The 19,329-nt window shown below is 50.3% G+C and overlaps 1 protein-coding gene across 1 annotated transcript in view; it reads left to right on the top strand.

The window, feature by feature from the left end:
• The window catches only part of LOC149428789 (phosphatidylinositol 3,4,5-trisphosphate-dependent Rac exchanger 1 protein-like), a 97,747-nt gene that overhangs the window by 59,278 nt on the left and 19,140 nt on the right, over positions 1-19,329 (top strand). The window contains exons 10-13 of the mRNA XM_089666997.1: positions 4,052-4,124; positions 9,302-9,444; positions 14,557-14,649; positions 18,753-18,901. Coding sequence (XP_089523123.1) covers positions 4,052-4,124; positions 9,302-9,444; positions 14,557-14,649; positions 18,753-18,901 — 458 coding nt within the window. The remainder of the gene's footprint in view (positions 1-4,051; positions 4,125-9,301; positions 9,445-14,556; positions 14,650-18,752; positions 18,902-19,329) is intronic.

Raw genomic sequence — 19,329 nt, 5'->3', positions numbered from 1 at the left:
GACGTTGTAACTACCCAAATGCAACTAAAATGACATCAATTGTTTATGTAATACAGTAGTAAATGGTTCTTATGTGGTTTCTTCATTGCCACAATTATTCAACCCCTTAAAGACTACCACTCTGAAGAACAGAGGTTCATACAGGTGCTTTCCATCAGGTATTGAAAACACCTGTGGATGTCACCGAGCAGCAATCAAGCATAATAAGCACCAATTAGGCAGCTTTAAAATGACTGTGATACTCAGCTCCTTCTAGACATTTACTGGTGTGGTTACAAACATGGTGAAGGCAAGAGAATGGTCCAGGAAGACAAGAGAAGAGGTGATTTCTCTTCACAGGAAGGGCAATGGCTATAAGAAGATTGCAAAGATGTTAAACATACCAAGAGACACCTTAGGAAGCATCATTCGCAAATTCAAGGCAAAGGGCACTGTTGAAACGCTACCTGGTCGTGGCAGAAAGAAGATGCTGACTTCGACTGCTGTGCGCTACCTGAAGCGTAGAGTGGAGAGAAGTCCCCGTGTGACTGCTGAGGAACTGAGAAAAGATTTGTCAGATGTGGGTACAGAAGTTTCAGCCCAGACAATAAGACGCACACTGCGTAATGAAGGCCTCCGTGCCAGAACTCCCAGGCGTACCCCCTTGCTGTCTCCAAAGAATAAGAAGAGTCGACTGCAGTATGCCAAAAGCCATGTGGACAAACCACAAAAGTTGTGGGATAGTGTTCTGTGGACTGATGAAACAAAATTAGAACTGTTTGGGCCCATGGATCAACGCTATGTTTGGAGGAGGAAGAACAAGGCCTATGATGAAAAGAACACCTTGCCTACTGTGAAGCATGGTGGAGGGTCAATCATGCTTTGGGGCTGTTTTGCTTCTGCAGGTACAGGGAAGCTTCAGCGTGTGCAAGGTACCATGAATTCTCTTCAGTACCAGGAGATATTGGATGGAAACGTGATGCAGTCCGTCACACACCTGAGGCTTGGGAGACGTTGGACCTTTCAACAGGACAATGATCCCAAGCATACCTCCAAGTCCACTAGAGCATGGTTGCAGAGGAAAGGCTGGAACATTTTGGAGTGGCCATCGCAGTCACCAGACTTAAATCCGATTGAGAACCTCTGGTGGGACTTAAAGAAAGCAGTTGCAGTGCGCAAGCCTAAGAATGTGACTGAACTGGAGGCCTTTGCCCATGAAGAATGGGCGAAGATACCCGTAGATCGCTGCAAGACACTTGTGTCAAGCTATGCTTCACGTTTAAAAGCTGTTATAACTGTAAAAGGATGCTGTACTAAGTACTAAGATTGAATGTCACTTGGGGGTTGAATAAAACTGATAATGCTGTGAGCACAGAAAAGACATTTGTGGTTATTTCATTATAACTGTTATGTTATATTTGTCTGACCTACAAGTGCCTCTTTAATGTAAATGTAAGCAAGATGACTGAATGATCAAAAGCAATGTCAAACTGGCCAAAACACTCAATTTCAGTGGGGGTTGAATAATTTTGGCCACAACTGTATTTGCATTTACTAACCAGTTTACAATGTGCTGGTTCTGAGGGCGGATGGGCGCCATTTTCTTGTAGTCCACATGGAGCTTGATGAGCTGACCAGCACCACCAGGCGCCAATGCAACCATTTTGGTGCTCCTTGAGGCATCTGAATCGTGCGCTTTCTTTATTTTTTGGCCAATACCTGTGGTCACCATTGCCAATCCTTCCCGCCCCCCCCTGAGCATTCAGAACTTTTAAGGAGAAGCCGGGAGTGGGCAGGAAGGGCACACAATGAACTTCTCGCCTTGGAATACAGACAGACGCCACTGATTATGGAGCAGATATGGGCTCGGGGTAGAAGATATGGAAATGGACGAGGGTTCGGAAATTTGATTTTGGGTTCTGCTCATTATTTCTGAGCCAATCCGTAAGTTTACAGTGTACTAGTTCTGAGGGTGGATGGGCGCCATTTTCTTGTAGTCCACATGGAGCTTGATGAGCTAACCAGCACCACCAGTCGCCAATGCAACCATTTTGGTGGAGACATCGTTCCATGAGGCATCTGAATGGTGCACTTTCTTTATTTTTTGTCCAATACCTGTGGTCACCATTGCCAATCCTTCCCGCCCCCCCTGAGCATTCAGAACCTTTAAGGAGAAGCTGGGAGTGGGCACGAAGGGCACACAATGAACTTCCCGCCTTGGAATACAGACAGACGCCACTGATTATGGAGCAGATATGGGCTCGGGGTAGAAGATATGGAAACTTTCCCAATGGACGGGGGTTCGGAGACTTGATTTTGGGTTCTGCTAATTTTTTTTTTAGTTTTGGTGTCGGCAGACATTGTCCAGGTTCCGGCTATCAGGTGGTTTGGAAATGTTCCCGCCTCTTTGCATTCCTGACGTAGCGCCGCCTCGTGACATTTCCAGATAATCAAGGCTTTAGATTTGGTCTCTCGGCATGGAGCGGATCTGTTCATACGTTTGGCCGCAGACGCGTGCAGCTCAGTGACACCACTCCCCCCCAATGGCTGACATCTCCCTGACCCGTCTCTGGAAGTCTCAGCCAATCCGTAAGTTTACAATGTGCTGGTTCTGAGGGCGGGTGGGCGCCATTTTCTTGTAGTCCACATGGAGCTTGATGAGCTGAAAAGCACCAACCAATGCAACCATTTTGGTGGAGACATCGTTCCTTGAGGCATCTGAATGGTGCGCTTTCTTTATTTTTTGGCCAATACCTGTGGTCACCATTGCCAATCCTTCCCGCCCCCCCCCCCCCCCCCCCGACCATTCAGAACTTTTAAGGAGAAGCCGGGAGTAGGCAGGAAGGGCACACAATGAACTTCCCGCCTAGGAATACGGACAGACGCCACTGATTGTGGAGCAGATATGGGCTCGGGGTAGAAGATATGGAAATGGACGAGGGTTTGGAGATTTGATTTTGGGTTCTGCTCATTATTTCTCAGCCAATCCGTAAGTTTACAATGTGCTGGTTCTGAGGGCGGATGGGCGCCATTTCCTTGTAGTCCACATGGAGCTTGATGAGCTGACCAGCACCACCAGTCACCAATGCAACCATTGTGGTGGAGACATCGTTCCATGAGGCATCTGAATGGTGCACTTTCTTTATTTTTTGTCCAATACCTGTGGTCACCATTGCCAATCCTTCCCGCCCCCCCCCCGGGCATTCAGAGATTTTAAGGAGAAGTCGGGAGTGGGCAGGAAGGGCACACAATGAACTTCCCGCCTAGGAATACAGACAGACGCCACTGATTGTGGAGCAGATATGGGCTCGGGGTAGAAGATATGGAAGCTTTCCCAATGGACGAGGGTTCGGAGATTTGATTTTGGGTTCTGCTCATTATTTTAGTGTTGGTGTCGGCGGACATTGTCCAGATTCCGGCTATCAGGCGGTTTGGAAATGTTCCCGCCTCTTTGCGTTCCTGACGTAGCGCCGCCTCGTGACATTTCCAGATAAGCAAGGCTTTAGATTTGGTCTCTCGGCATGGAGCGGATCTGTTCATACGTTTGGCCGCAGACGCGTGCAGCTGAGTGACACCACTTCCCCCCCTGATGGCTGACATCTCCCTGACCCGTCTCTGGAAGTCTCAGACAATCCGTAAGAATTGGAAAGTCTTCTCCACTTTTTCCGCCTCTGCCTTCTCCTTGGGACCCGAGCCGGCTCGTTCAGAGATGGAAACAATTTCAGGAAAATAAAAGCTGAGATGATTTCCTCCCCGACGACGGGGCCGAGACGATCCATAAAGGGCCGCTGACGTTCTAGCGAGCGAATTTGGCTGCTGGCGGCGCTCGGCTCCCAACAATGTCCCTCATTAGCCGTAAAACAATCCGCTCCCCATTTAGCTGCCATCATCCGTCAATAAAGCTTCCTGTTTCCTCCCGCCAGGAGAAGTACGGCGCTATTTATACAAAGTATGAATGAATGTGGGGGGAGGGGGGGGGATAATTGTTCAGCGGAGGATTCTGGGTCATTCCAGGCATTGTTCCCAGGAGATGGAAAGTAACGGGGTGTCGTATTTTTTTCCTTTCTCTTAGGGTGACTGTCAGACGAGAGAGGAGGCCGTGACTCTTGGCATTGGGCTCTGTAACAATGGATTCATGCACCATGGTAAGCCACGGGACTCGCTAAAAGCCTGCTAAACGTCCATCCAAAGCTACAGCCCGTGCTGCCAGACTGCAGCTAAAGGGCGCTAAGGGTATCTAAAGCTGAACTCCAGACCAGCAGCTGAATAAACGGATGAGATATACGTATGGCAGATGTTGCCTGTTCATCCAGACCTGAGATTTACACAGCTCTGCCACACAGCACAGCCCTGCCTGGCATGGGGAGGAGACCAGATTTTCCTCTGCTGCAGTTTAGCAACACTTTCAGGTCTTGTCCTTCCCCCAGCCAGTGATTGGAGAGTGAGAGGAGAAGCAGCAGACTGAAGGGCTAATCTGTCACTCTGCTCTCTCCTCCTATCAGCGCGCCCCTTGTTAGCACATGAGCACTGCAGGACAACTGATTGCCTCTTTGTATGGCTCCTCCCTCTTTCAGTCTGAGTTCTGCTGTACAGAAAACCATCATGAAGTCATAAATAAGGCCACCTCAGTCCACTTAGTCAAGCCCCTGCCCCTCCCCCATCCATCTAATTACCTTTCCTCAACTTCCTTCTGCAGTTCAGTAGCACTTTCAGGTCTTGTCCCTCCCCCATGCTGTTACTGGACTGCTCTCTCCTCCTATCAGCATGCTCCTGATGGGCTCTTTGCATGGCTCCTCCCTCTTTCAGTCTGAGCTCTGCTGCACAGTAGACTGCAACAAGTCAAACAAAGTATTAAACTCAGTAACAAGATTTGCTTGGTCAGGTTTCCTCCCTCCTCCTCCCTTTGCTCAAACCCCTCCTGCAGCTGGGGAGGGTGACGTCTTTCTGCTCCCGGAGAAGTCGCAGAGAATGCCAAGCTGCCCAGATCTTGTGAGAAGTTGTTGGTACTCTGCATTCCTCGGGGTCTTGTAGGCAGCAGGATGACGTCACCCCCTGCACCATGTAAGGCGGGGTGGGGTGAGTGTATTATAGATTTTTACCCTGCAGGTACTGCTCTGGAGGGGTAGGGGGCACCTAGAACCTTGTCACTGAGGAAGGACTGTGATGGGGACAAGGGCACCTTCCCCACAACCCTGGGCTGTGGTTGTGGGGGTCTGCGGGGGGGGGGGGGGGGGTGACATATTGGAATCTAGAAGCCCTCTTCAACAAGGGGACCCTCAGATCCCAGCCCCCCTTCCCCCTTGTGAATGAGTATGGCCTACCCATTCACCAAAAAAGTGTAAAATGTGAATAAAAACACAACAGAAGTCCTTTAAATAAAAAAAAGCCCCCAAAAAAAGGTTCCATTGTTGTAATCCATCGTCAATCACGGCATCCAGCATTGTCACGACAACTCGCCCCCCCCCCCCCCCAAAAAAAAATACCATGCCCGCCAACCCGTCTGCACCCTCCGCTATCTGACATTTGCGAGTCCGATGTAAACAATTGGGCAAAGATATTGGTGACATCACCGCTAGCTCCGCCCAATTGTGCTGTGATTGGACAAAGCATTGCACGTGGACTGTGGACAGGTGCGTTGCTTTGGCCAATCACAATACACTGTGAGAGCACAGTGCATTGTGGGACGCGGCTGGCCAACTTGCGTTGCCTCGAACATAAGGACCATCACTAATTCTGGCATTTTATGCCCCTAGGAGGGTTAGATGTGACACCCAGCCCCGCTGCCGGCAACCTGACCACCTCTATGGCTGGCACCAGCTTGGAGGGGCTGAATGCTCTATGTATCTGTTCAGGGGACGCGGGCCTGGAGCACAGAACTGCGTTTCGGGTATTCATCCCTGGACACCTGAGGCTGGATGCTGCACCCCGGGCACACTAAAACTGTGGTGGGCGCACTAAAACACTGCGGTGCCCGCACCCCAGCCAGACACCCCCATATGGGGGCCTGACCCACACTGGTGAAATGATGGGGATGACGTACCCGAGTCATCTGGAGGCCAGCACAAACATTGGATCTCCTGCTGTGCGTTCCTGATTTGAAGCGTGATTGCCGGCAGACATGGCGGCCGATGACTGCGGATATCCTGGTGTTTTTGCTGCTTCATGTCTGGATCCTGGATACCGGATCTTTTTATAGTGAAGTTTTGTGGTCGGGGAGCTCTGAATGGTGCCAGCCAACCCCCACCTGGTGCTGCAGCCTGTAATTGTCTGGAAGTCGGAGAGATACTTGTAGATTGTCCTCACCAATCCTCGCCGATCCCTACTCCACCAATTACACTGCATTCACATCCCCTCCTCCGCTGCGGACACAGGACAGATCTCTCATTACAGCGTGGATAGGATATGTCACCAGAATGGCTGAAAGAAATGTAAACTGTACGGGCCTACAGGGCTGGCATCAGGTGGACATCAGTGTGAGACTCTTCGTAGATCATTCAGATGCAGTTGCCCGTAGATCATTCAGATGCAGTTGCCCGTAGATCATTCAGATGCAGTTGCCCTGTAGATCATTCAGATGCAGTTGCCCGTAGATCGTTCTGATGCAGTTGCCCGTAGATCGTTCTGATGCAGTTGCCCGTAGATCATTCTGATGCAGTTGCCCGTAGATCGTTCTGATGCAGTTGCCCGTAGATCGTTCTGATGCAGTTGCCCGTAGATCATTCTGATGCAGTTGCCCGTAGATCGTTCTGATGCAGTTGCCCGTAGATCGTTCTGATGCAGTTGCCCGTAGATCATTCTGATGCAGTTGCCCGTAGATCATTCTGATGCAGTTGCCCGTAGATCATTCAGATGCAGTTGCCCTGTAGATCATTCAGATGCAGTTGCCCGTAGATCATTCAGATGCAGTTGCCCCGTAGATCATTCAGATGCAGTTGCCTGTAGATCATTCAGATGCAGTTGCCCGTAGATCATTCTGATGCAGTTGCCCTGTAGATCATTCTGATGCAGTTGCCCTGTAGATCATTCTGATGCAGTTGCCCGTAGATCATTCAGATGCAGTTGCCCGTAGATCATTCAGATGCAGTTGCCCTGTAGATCATTCTGATGCAGTTGCCCTGTAGATCATTCTGATGCAGTTGCCCGTAGATCATTCTGATGCAGTTGCCCTGTAGATCATTCTGATGCAGTTGCCCGTAGATCATTCTGATGCAGTTGCCCGTAGATCATTCAGATGCAGTTGCCCGTAGATCATTCTGATGCAGTTGCCCTGTAGATCATTCTGATGCAGTTGCCCGTAGATCATTCTGATGCAGTTGCCCGTAGATCATTCAGATGCAGTTGCCCGTAGATCATTCTGATGCAGTTGCCCTGTAGATCATTCAGATGCAGTTGCCCGTAGATCATTCTGATGCAGTTGCCCTGTAGATCATTCTGATGCAGTTGCCCGTAGATCATTCAGATGCAGTTGCCCTGTAGATCATTCAGATGCAGTTGCCTGTAGATCATTCTGATGCAGTTGCCCGTAGATCATTCTGATTCAGTTGCCCTGTAAATCATTCAGATGCAGTTGCCCGTAGATCATTCTGATGCAGTTGCCCGTAGATCATTCTGATGCAGTTGCCCGTAGATCATTCTGATGCAGTTGCCCGTAGATCATTCTGATGCAGTTGCCCGTAGATCATTCTGATGCAGTTGCCCGTAGATCATTCTGATGCAGTTGCCCGTAGATCATTCTGATGCAGTTGCCCCGTAGATCTTTCTGATGCAGTTGCCCGTAGATCATTGTTATGCAGTTGCCCGTAGATCATTGTTATGCAGTTGCCCGTAGATCATTGTTATGCAGTTGCCCGTAGATCATTCTTATGCAGTTGCCCGTAGATCATTCTTATGCAGTTGCCCGTAGATCATTCAGATGCAGTTGCCCGTAGATCATTCTGATGCAGTTGCCCGTAGATCATTCAGATGCAGTTGCCCGTAAATCATTCTGATGCAGTTGCCCGTAGATCATTGTTATGCAGTTGCCCGTAGATCATTCAGATGCAGTTGCCCGTAAATCATTGTTATGCAGTTGCCCGTAGATCATTCAGATGCAGTTGCCCGTAAATCATTGTTATGCAGTTGCCCGTAGATCATTCAGATGCAGTTGCCCGTAGATCATTCTGATGCAGTTGCCTGTAGATCATTCTGATGCAGTTGCCCGTAGATCATTCAGATGCAGTTGCCCGTAGATCATTCTGATGCAGTTGCCCGTAGATCATTCTGATGCAGTTGCCCGTAGATCATTCAGATGCAGTTGCTCGTAGATCATTTTGATGCAGTTGCCCGTAGATCATTTTGATGCAGTTGCCCGTAGATCATTCTGATGCAGTTGCCCATAGATCTTTCTGATGCAGTTGCCCGTAGATCATTCTCATGCAGTTGCCCGTAGATCATTCTGATGCAGTTGCCCGTAGATCATTCTGATGCAGTTGCCCGTAGATCATTCAGATGCAGGTGCCCGTAGATCATTCTGATGCAGTTGCCCGTAGATCATTCTGATGCAGTTGCCCGTAGATCATTCAGATGCAGGTGCCCGTAGATCATTCTGATGCAATTGCCCGTAGATCATTCAGATGCAGTTGCCCGTAGATCATTCAGATGCAGTTGCCCGTAGATCATTCAGATGCAGTTGCCCGTAGATCATTCAGATGCAGTTACCCGTAGATCATTCAGATGCAGTTGCCCGTAGATCATTCAGATGCAGTTGCCCGTAGATCATTCAGATGCAGTTGCCCGTAGATCATTCAGATGCAGTTGCCCGTAGATCATTCAGATGCAGTTGCCCGTAGATCATTCTGATGCAGTTGCCCGTAGATCATTCTGATGCAGTTACCCGTAGATCATTCAGATGCAGTTGCCCGTAGATCATTCTGATGCAGTTGCCCGTAGATCATTCAGATGCAGTTACCCGTAGATCATTCAGATGCAGTTGCCCGTAGATCATTCAGATGCAGTTGCCCGTAGATCATTCAGATGCAGTTGCCCGTAGATCATTCAGATGCAGTTGCCCGTAGATCATTCAGATGCAGTTGCCCGTAGATCATTCTGATGCAGTTGCCCGTAGATCATTCAGATGCAGTTACCCGTAGATCATTCAGATGCAGTTGCCCGTAGATCATTCAGATGTAGTTGCCCCCGCCCCCATGGACCCCCTTCAGTCGTGTTTTGCATTCCCTTAGATTGGGCTCGGTAACACAGGCCCTATATCTTAGCTCATCATCTATAAACCGCGGCCAGCTCATTCTGTCCTCTGTATTAACATGCCAACATCTTGTCTTCTCAGTCCTGGAGAAGAGCGAATTCAAGGACGAATCACAGTTTTTCCGATTCCACGCTGACGAGGAGATGGAGGGGACGAGCTCCAAGAACAAGCAGCTCCGTAATGACTTTAAACTGATAGAGAACATCCTGGCCAAGACTCTTCTGGTAAGAAGCCCTCAGTACTGGCCACATGGCCTCCATGTTTGTAGGTGATGCCTCTGTCAGGCCACCAAGCCTTGTGTCATAAATAGAGGTCATGGTGGGAGGTGGATTGTGCTGACTTATTTCCTTATCAGAAATCTTGTGTAACGTTCCCCGGCTCAGCTCACTCTGCAGGTTGTGGTGGCACAAGGCTTCTCCTCCGCAGCAAGACAAGCCTCCTCAACGGAAACCACACAGCTCGTCTAAGTGTTAGCACAGGCAGTGCACAAAAATACACATATTGGAGGTTTTGTGTTTTATTTTTAGGTATCCCAGCAACAGAATTTTTAGAATGTGTGCAAAATGGGTGTCAAAAACAAACAAGGACTGATGGGTGGGATGAGGACACAACTAAAAGTCCACTTAGGCTCCTCAGAGCTTATTAAGCTCTTTGACTGAATACATGATGGGGCAATTCTAAGAGAACTTGGTATGAACACGTTTTAACAGGATATAGAAATTTAGAGTGATATCCATTTGTATCTGTGATTAGTGTGCCTGTAGAGTATTCGCTCCACCATCCTTACCTGTGACCAGCTAAGACACAAAGCTGTGTGAGATGTGGTGGCCCCAATGTACCTATAACCTTGTACACACACGGACTGCTAGGACCATCACTTGCTGCTCCAGTAAAAATCATAGCTTCTTTATGGAGCCCCGACTATCAGAGCCAGGGATGTACACTATGTGGACGCCTACTAGACTTCACACCCGTCTTTCTCAACCTTCTTATTCTACAAGAACCTCTCAAATAATTTTCAGGTCTCGGGGACCCTTATTGAAACATATTAAATGGTTGAAAAATGGAAAAAATGCCCCCATTTCTTGGTGGTCAATAGTAGAAATGTTCCTTACATTGGTGGTCAGTGGGAAGAATGTCCCTTACATTGGTGGTCAGTGGGAAGAATGTTCCTTACATTGGGGGTCAGTGGGAAGAATGTCCCTTACATTGGTGGTCAGTGGGAAGAATGTCCCTTACATTGGTGGTCAGTGGGAAGAATGTCCCTTACATTGGGGGTCAGTGGGAAGAATGTCCCTTACATTGGGGGTCAGTGGGAAGAATGCCCCTTACATTGGTTGTCAGTGGGAAGAATGTCCCTTACATTGGGGGTCAGTGGGAAGAATGTCTCTTACATTGGGGGTCAGTGGGAAGAATGTCCCTTACATTGGGGATCAGTGGGAAGAATGCCCCTTACTTTGGTGGTCAGTGGGAAGAATGTCCCTTACATTGGGGGTCAGTGGGAAGAATGTCCCTTACATTGGTGGTCAGTGGGAAGAATGTCCCTTACATTGGTGGTCAGTGGGAAGAATGCCCCTTACATTGGTGGTCAGTGGGAAGAATGTCCCTTACATTGGTGGTCAGTGGAAAGAATGCCCCTTACATTGGTGGTCAGTGGGAAGAATGTCCCTTACATTGGGGGTCAGTGGGAAGAATGTCCCTTACATTGGGGGTCAGTGGAAAGAATGTCCCTTACATTGTTGATCAGTGGGAAGAATGTCCCTTACATTGGGGGTCAGTGGGAAGAATGTCCCTTACATTGGGGGTCAGTGGGAAGAATGTCCCTTACATTGGGGGTCAGTGGGAAGAATGTCCCTTACATTGGAGGTCAGTGGGAAGAATGTCCCTTACATTGGTGATCAGTGGGAAGAATGTCCCTTACATTGGGGGTCAGTGGGAAGAATGTCCCTTACATTGGGGATCAGTGGGAAGAATGCCCCTTACTTTGGTGGTCAGTGGGAAGAATGTCCCTTACATTGGGGGTCAGTGGGAAGAATGTCCCTTACATTGGTGGTCAGTGGGAAGAATGTCCCTTACATTGGTGGTCAGTGGGAAGAATGCCCCTTACATTGGTGGTCAGTGGGAAGAATGTCCCTTACATTGGTGGTCAGTGGAAAGAATGCCCCTTACATTGGTGGTCAGTGGGAAGAATGTCCCTTACATTGGGGGTCAGTGGGAAGAATGTCCCTTACATTGGGGGTCAGTGGAAAGAATGTCCCTTACATTGTTGATCAGTGGGAAGAATGTCCCTTACATTGGGGGTCAGTGGGAAGAATGTCCCTTACATTGGGGGTCAGTGGGAAGAATGTCCCTTACATTGGGGGTCAGTGGGAAGAATGTCCCTTACATTGGAGGTCAGTGGGAAGAATGACCCTTACATTGGTGATCAGTGGGAAGAATGACCCTTACATTGGTGGTCAGTGGGAAGAATGCCCCTTACATTGGTGGTCAGTGGGAAGAATGTCCCTTACATTGGGGGTCAGTGGGAAGAATGTCCCTTACATTGGGGGTCAGTGGAAAGAATGTCCCTTACATTGTTGATCAGTGGGAAGAATGTCCCTTACATTGGGGGTCAGTGGGAAGAATGTCCCTTACATTGGGGGTCAGTGGGAAGAATGTCCCTTACATTGGTGATCAGTGGGAAGAATGTCCCTTACATTGGTGATCAGTGGGAAGAATGTCCCTTACATTGGAGGTCAGTGGGAAGAATGTCCCTTACATTGGGGTTCAGTGGGAAGAATGCCCCTTACATTTGTTGTCAGTGGGAAGAATGTCCCTTACATTGGTGGTCAGTGGAAAGAATGTCCCTTACATTGGTGGTCAGTGGAAAGAATGTCCCTTACATTGGGGGTCAGTGGGAAGAATGTCCCTTACATTGGTGATCAGTGGGAAGAATGCCCCTTACATTGGGAGTCAGTGGGAAGAATGTCCATTACATTGGGGGTCAGTGGGAAGAATGCCCCTTACATTGGTGGTCAGTGGGAAGAATGTCCCTTACATTGGTGGTCAGTGGGAAGAATGTCCCTTACATTGGTGGTCAGTGGGAAGAATGTCCCTTACATTGGTGGTCAGTGGGAAGAATGTCCCTTACATTGGTGGTCAGTGGGAAGAATGTCCCTTACATTGGGGGTCAGTGGGAAGAATGTCCCTTACATTGGGGGTCAGTGGGAAGAATGCCATCTTACAGTGGTGCTGCCACCCTTGTAGACAGCTAAAAAGATCATCATGTCATGCTGATGGCTTTGCCAAGTGGCAATGGCCTCTGGAACCATGTAGGCAACATCAAATTGAAGGTCAATCAGCCACAGGAAACCTTTGGAGGAACCCTGGAGGTGGGGTGGGGGAGGGGTGGGGGTCATGGAACCCTTGTTCAGAATGGCTGCTCCATCCTCTGAAGTGCTGTAGCGGCTTGCTGGATGGTGCCATCAGATCATTCTAGGTCCTAGAATCTAGGAGCATCAATTGGCAACACATCAGGATAACACAACTCCAAGCATTCCCGGACCTCACCATGTGGGGACCTTTCTTAAGATGCCCAACGGGGTGGAAATGTATAACGTGAGATTTATAAATTGCCGAAAATGGTGTGTGAGGTCATAATGACCTCATATCCAACCTTTATGTTTGATAATCATTTCTTCTAAGTTGGACTTTCTTCACTTTCCTGTCATCTTTTTTTTTGAGGGGGGGATGTTAACATAGGCTGGGCGGTGAAAGTCATGACTTCATTGAGCTGTGACTATGAAGGGCCTATGAGATGACCCCGTACAGGTCTGGAAGTTTCTGCCATGTGGACGCGCGGCGAGGAATCTGCGTGTTTGCGCCTTGTTTACAGAGAGAGGCCCCCAAACACTGTAATTAGGGTCAGCCAGATGTTTTACACATTGCAGGAATTTTGTAGTCTTTTATTTGTGGATATAAATAGCTGGCCTCTCCTGGTCCACATTCCTCACCACCCCTGACCGCCGCTCAGAAATAGAACTTTCCTTCCACGCTCTCTACTTTGACTTCTGATAAATGCCGCGTCCTGGCAGCGAGGAGCGGTCCACGATTAGCCGAGGGACCGCAGGAGAGAACCTCAGAACATGAATGCCGGCTACAGGAGCCAACCTGTTCTATGAGAATAGAAGGGGCCACCCGTCCTGTGCTGCATGGTGCTCAGGCATAGAGCGCCCCCTGCAGGCCGTCTTATGTCATGGTGGGAAAATAGAATAAATCCTGTTTAATACTTACACATCTTGGGGAAACGTTTATCCAGAATGTATATTTAGGCGGCTTTTAATAGGGACTGTTAACAGGAAAAACTGCGACTTTATCTAAAGGCATTCTGAACCATGTAGTTCAAAAACGGCAGTAGATCCAATGGCATTTCCAGAGCTAAAAATGAACTGGGCATGCTGAGACATATAGTTCCACCAGTAGATCGGGTCAGCTTATGGTAGTTCCATAGCTAAATATGATCTGGGCATGCTGAGACATATAGTTCCACCAGTAGATAGGGTCTGCTTATAGCAGTTCCATAACTAAAAATGGACTAAGCATGCTGAGACATATAGTTCCACCAGTAGATAGGGTCTGCTTATGGTAGTTCCATAGCTAAATATGATCTGGGCATGCTGAGACATATAGTTCCACCAGTAGATCGGGTCAGCTTATGGCGGTTCCATAGCTAAGAATGAACTGAGCATACTGAGACTTATGGTTCCACCAGCAGATGGGGTCTGCTTATGGTGGTTCCATAGGTAGAAATGAACTGGGCCTGCTGAGACTTATGGTTCCACCAGTAGACATGGTCAGCTTATAGCAGTTCCACAGCTAAAAATGAACTGGGAATAATGCGTCATGTAGGGGGAATTTGTTAAAGCTGGAGTAGAAAGAATCTGGAGCAGCAACCAATCAGCTTCTATCGTCAGCTTGTTCAGGTATGAGTTGAAAATGAAAGATAGAAGCCGATTGGTTGTCATGCACAGCTGCTCCACATTCTGGTCTTGTCATGGTAAAATCCCCTCATAGGTCCACCAGTAGACAAGGTCAGCTTGTTGGGTATGGTGGTTCCATAGCCAATATGGGCTGGGCATGCTGAGACTTATAGTCCAACTAATACCTGGGAACTTCACGGTAACTCCCCGGGTTTTGTCATAACTTATTCAGGAAGAGTGACAACTGCACTGCCTGTTATACAGATTGCCACTAGAGGGAGACTCCACCAGTCTGTATTAGGAATATGGCGATGTAAAGTCTGATCCCACTCATGTCATTAGAGATGGACTCACTATAAATATTGTCTCTTCCCTCAGATCCCCCCACAGGAAGAAGATTACGGCTTTGACATCGAAGAGAAGAACAAAGCGATTGTGGTGAAGTCTGTCCGGAAGGGATCACACGCCGAGGTGAGCGCCCCCCGGGGTCATGATATCCATGTATACTGTGTGAAGGGGGATCCGTTATTAACAGATGGTGGGAAACCTGAGACCGATCATTCTCTCCACTATTTCACTCGTCTTCACTCCTCGTCTTCTCTCCTCGTCTTCACTCCTCGTCTTCACTCCTCGTCTTCACTCCTCGTCTTCACTCCTCTTCTTCACTCCTCGTCTTCACTCCTCGTCTTCACTCCTCTTCTTCACTCCTCTTCTTCACTCCTCGTCTTCACTCCTCGTCTTCACTCCTCGTCTTCACTCCTCGTCTTCTCTCCTCTTCTTCACTCCTCTTCTTCACTCCTCGTCTTCACTCCTCGTCTTCACTCCTCTTCTTCACTCCTCGTCTTCACTCCTCGTCTTCTCTCCTCGTCTTCACTCCTCTTCTTCACTCCTCTTCTTCACTCCTCTTCTTCACTCCTCTTCTTCACTGCTCGTCTTCTCTCCTCGTCTTCTCTCCTCGTCTTCACTCCTCGTCTTCACTGCTCGTCTTCACTCCTCTTCTTCACTGCTCGTCTTCACTCCTCGTCTTCACTCCTCGTCTTCACTCCTCGTCTTCTCTCCTCGTCTTCTCTCCTCGTCTTCACTCCTCTTCTTCACTCCTCTTCTTCACTCCTCGTCTTCACTCCTCGTCTTCACTCCTCGTCTTCTCTCCTCGTCTTCTCTCCTCGTCTTCACTCCTCGTCTTCACTCCTCGTCTTCACTCCTCTTCTTCACTCCTCGTCTTCACTCCTCTTCTTCACTCCTCGTCTTCACTCCTCGTCTTCTCTCCTCGTCTTCTCTCCTCGTCTTCTCTCCTCGTCTTCTCTCCTCGTCTTCTCTCCTCGTCTTCTCTCCTCGTCTTCACTCCTCGTCTTCACTCCTCGTCTTCTCTCCTCGTCTTCTCTCCTCGTCTTCACTCCTCGTCTTCTCTCCTCGTCTTCTCTCCTCGTCTTCTCTCCTCGTCTTCACTCCTCGTCTTCACTCCTCGTCTTCTCTCCTCGTCTTCTCTCCTCGTCTTCACTCCTCGTCTTCTCTCCTCGTCTTGTCTCCTCGTCTTCACTCCTCGTCTTCTCTCCTCGTCTTCACTCCTCGTCTTCTCTCCTCGTCTTCACTCCTCGTCTTCTCTCCTCGTCTTCTCTCCTCGTCTTCACTCCTCTTCTTCACTCCTCGTCTTCACTCCTCGTCTTCACTCCTCTTCCTCCGTCTCTCTCCTTCTTTTTCTTCCTCTCTCCTTTTCTACATCATTCTCCCTCTATCCTCCTCCATTCCCTCTCTTCTTCTGTGCCTTCTCTCCCTCTCTCTCTCATCCTTTTCTTTTTCTCTATCTCTCCATCTTTTTTTCTCCCCCCCCCCCCATTTACCCTCTCTTTCCCCGCCCTTCATTTTTCTCTCTCTCGCTTTCTCTTCCCCTTTCCCTCTTTCCCTTCTCTTTCTCCCTCTTTCTCCCCCCCCTCCCCCTTCTCTCCCTCCCTCTTTCTCCCCCCTCCCCCTTCTCTCCCTCCCTCCTTCTCTCCCTCCCCTTCTCTCCCCCCCTCCCCCTTCTCTCCCCCCTCTCCCCCTCTCTCCCCCCTCTCCCCCCTCTCTCCCCCCTCTCTCCCCCCTCTCCCCCCTCTCTCCCCCCTCTCTCCCCTCTCTCCCCTCTCCCCCCTCTCTTTGCCCCTCCCTCTCCCCCTCTCTCCCCCCCTCTCTTTGCCCCTCCCTCTCCCCCCCTCTCTCCGCCCCTCCCTCTCCCCCCCTCTCTCCGCCCCTCCCTCTCCCCCCCTCTCTCCGCCCCTCCCTCTCCCCCCTCTCTCCGCCCCTCCCTCTCCCCCTCTCTCCGCCCCTCCCTCTCCCCCCCTCTCTCCCCCCCTCTCTCCCCCTCTCTCCCCCCCTCTCTCCCCCCTCTCTTTGTCCCTCCCTCTCCCCCCTCTCTTTGTCCCTCCCTCTCCCCCCTCTCTTTGTCCCTCCCTCTCCCCCCTCTCTTTGTCCCTCCCTCTCCCCCCTCTCTTTCCCCCTCCCTCTCCCCCCCTCCCTCTCCCCCCTCTCTTTCCCCCTCCCTCTCCCCCCTCTCTTTCCCCCTCCCTCTCCCCCCTCTCTTTCTCCCTCCCTCTCCCCCTCTCTCCCCTCTCTCTCTCCCACCCTGCCCCCCTCTGTCTTTCTCTCCCCCTCTCCCTCCCTCTCTCCCCTCTCTTTCTCCCTCTTTCTCCCCCCTCTCCCTCTCCCCCCTCTCTTTCTCCCCCCTCTCCCTCTCCCCCCTCTCTTTCTCCCCCCTCTCCCTCTCCCCCCTCTCCCTCTCCCCCCTCTCCCTCTCCCCCCTCTCTTTCTCCCCCCTCTCTTTCTCCCCCCTCTCTTTCTCCCCCCTCTCTTTCTCCCCCCTCTCCCTCTCCCCCCTCTCTTTCTTCCTCTCCCTCCTCTCCCTCTCCCCCCTCTCTTTCTCCCTCCCTCTCCCCCCCTCTCTTTCTCCCTCCCTCTCCCTCCTCTCTTTCTCCCTCCCTCTCCCCCCTCTCTTTCTCCCTCCCTCTCCCCCCTCTCTTTCTCCCCCCTCTCCCCCCTCTCTTTCTCCCCCCTCTCCCCCCTCTCTTTCTCCCCCCTCTCCCCCCTCTCTTTCTCCCTCCCCCTCTCCCTCTCTCTCTTCCCCCCTCTTTCTTTCCCCTCCCTCCCTCTCCCCCCCTCCCTCCCCCCCCTCTTTCTCCCTCCCTCTCCCCCCTCTCTTTCTCCCTCCCTCTCCCCCCTCTCTTTCTCCCTCCCTCTCCCCCCTCTCTTTCTCCCTCCCTCTCCCCCCTCCCTTTCCCCTTCCCTCTCCCCCCTCCCTCTCCCCCCTCCCTCTCCCCCCTCTCTTCCCCCCCTCTCTTTCTCCCCCCCTCCCCCCTCTGTCTCTCTCCCCCCTCCCCCCTCTGTCTCTCTCTCCCCCCTCCCCCCTCTGTCTCTCTCTCCCCCCTCTGTCTCTCTCTCCCCCTCCCCCCCCTCCCTCTATCTCTCTCCCCCCTCTCTTTCTCCCCCCTCTCTTTCTCCCCCCCTCTCCCCCCTCTCTTTCTCCCTCCCTCTCCCCCCCTCTCTTTCTCCCTCCCTCTCCCCCCTCTCTTTCTCCCTCCCTCTCCCCCCTCTCTCTATCCCTCCCTCTCCCCCCTCTCTCTATCCCTCCCCCTCTCTCTCCCCCCCCTCTCCCTCCCCCCTCTCCCTCTTTCCCCCTCTCTTTGTTTCTTCTTTCTTTCTTTCCCTCCCTCTATATTTTTATCTCTCCTTTTTTCCCTTTCTGTTGTTTTTTCCCTATTTGTCTGATTTTCCCCTTCTTTCTCTTTGTTTTTCCCTCTCTCCTCCCCCCTCTCTCTTTCTACCTTTTCCTTTCTCCCTCTCCTTCTCTGTCTCTTTCTTACCTGTCTTTCTCCTTCTCTACCTCTCTCTCCTCTTTTCCCTGCTTTCCTTCTCCTTCCTCTCAGCCCTTCTCTACCTTCCACTCTTCCTCTTCTCTATCTCCTCCCTTTCTCATTTCTCTTTCTCAGAACCCTTCTCTTTCCCTCTCCGTTTCCTCTTCCCTCTTCTCTTCATTATTTCTTCCTTTTCTCCATTTCCTCTTCCCTCTTCTCTTCACTATTTCTTCCTTTTCTCCGTTTTCTTCTTCCCTCTTCTCTTCACTATTTCTTCCTTTTCTCCGTTTCCTCTACTACCTTACCTTCTTTCCTACTCCTTGCTATCTCTTTCACCCCCCCCCCCCATCCTTTATAGACTCAGTATTTAGTAATGACGGATCTCTATCAGCCCTCGTCTATTGGGAGATAAAATATTAAACAGGAACGCGTTGTCACGATAAATTATCGGCTGATTTCTGGCCTTCATGGAGGGCTGTAAGTTGCTGGTGAGATTAGAGCTGTACGAGGTTTTATCAATAAATAATTCAGCGTTTGCTGCTAATGGACGATTCTGCTTTGCTGCGCACTCATATGGAAGGTCGGGAATTCTGGTGCCCCCCCCTCCAGAATATTCCCTAGAGCCACTTTACCAATTACGTCCGGCTCAGAACCCAGAAAGTGACTGAAAACATTCTGATTTGTATTTACACATTACCCAGATAGGATCAGAGTGTGATGTCTAAGTGACGTTCTTCCTCTCGCTCTCTCTAGATGGCCGGCTTGCAAGTTGGACGGAAGATTTACTCCATCAATGAAGATCTGGTGTTCCTCCGACCCTTCTCCGAGGTGGAGGTCCTCCTAAATCAGTCGTTCTGCTCAAGGCGGCCAATCCGGATCCTGGTGGCCATCAAATCGAAAGAGTAAGGGTGGATCCAATGGCATAGATTATTACTATTGTGGGTGGAGGGCATGGTGTTCTGGAAGAAGCTTCTGAGATGCTAGAATCATACAAAGCAGACAGGAGGACATATGTGGGTGGAGTACGGTGCAGCAACAGTGATTACACAGAGTCTGGTTCAACCATACAAAGAGCCCAGCGGGGAAGCACCCGACTGGGAATACTCAGTTCTTAATGGGAATGTGTCGCAGAGCGGGTCTCCAATGTGCCGACAGCATCTGTCTCAGAAGGTGAAATGCGGCCTGGCCGGTCTATGCCCAAATGGGAGGATTCCAGGGAGGATGGCATGTCTCTATCATGTCACTACTCATCTGGAACCTTTCCCTGACAGACTGGTGACCTGTCCCTACACTATCCACTTGCAAAATTCTTGCCAAGCCAGGGTTTTAA

This window comes from Staurois parvus, unplaced genomic scaffold (genome assembly GCF_062004578.1).
Source record: "Staurois parvus isolate SC_StPar_1 unplaced genomic scaffold, SC_StPar_1.0 ptg002967l, whole genome shotgun sequence".
Taxonomy (NCBI): Eukaryota; Metazoa; Chordata; class Amphibia; order Anura; family Ranidae; genus Staurois; species Staurois parvus.
Note: the sequence above shows the minus strand (reverse complement) of the source record. Positions and strands in the feature narration are given on the sequence as shown.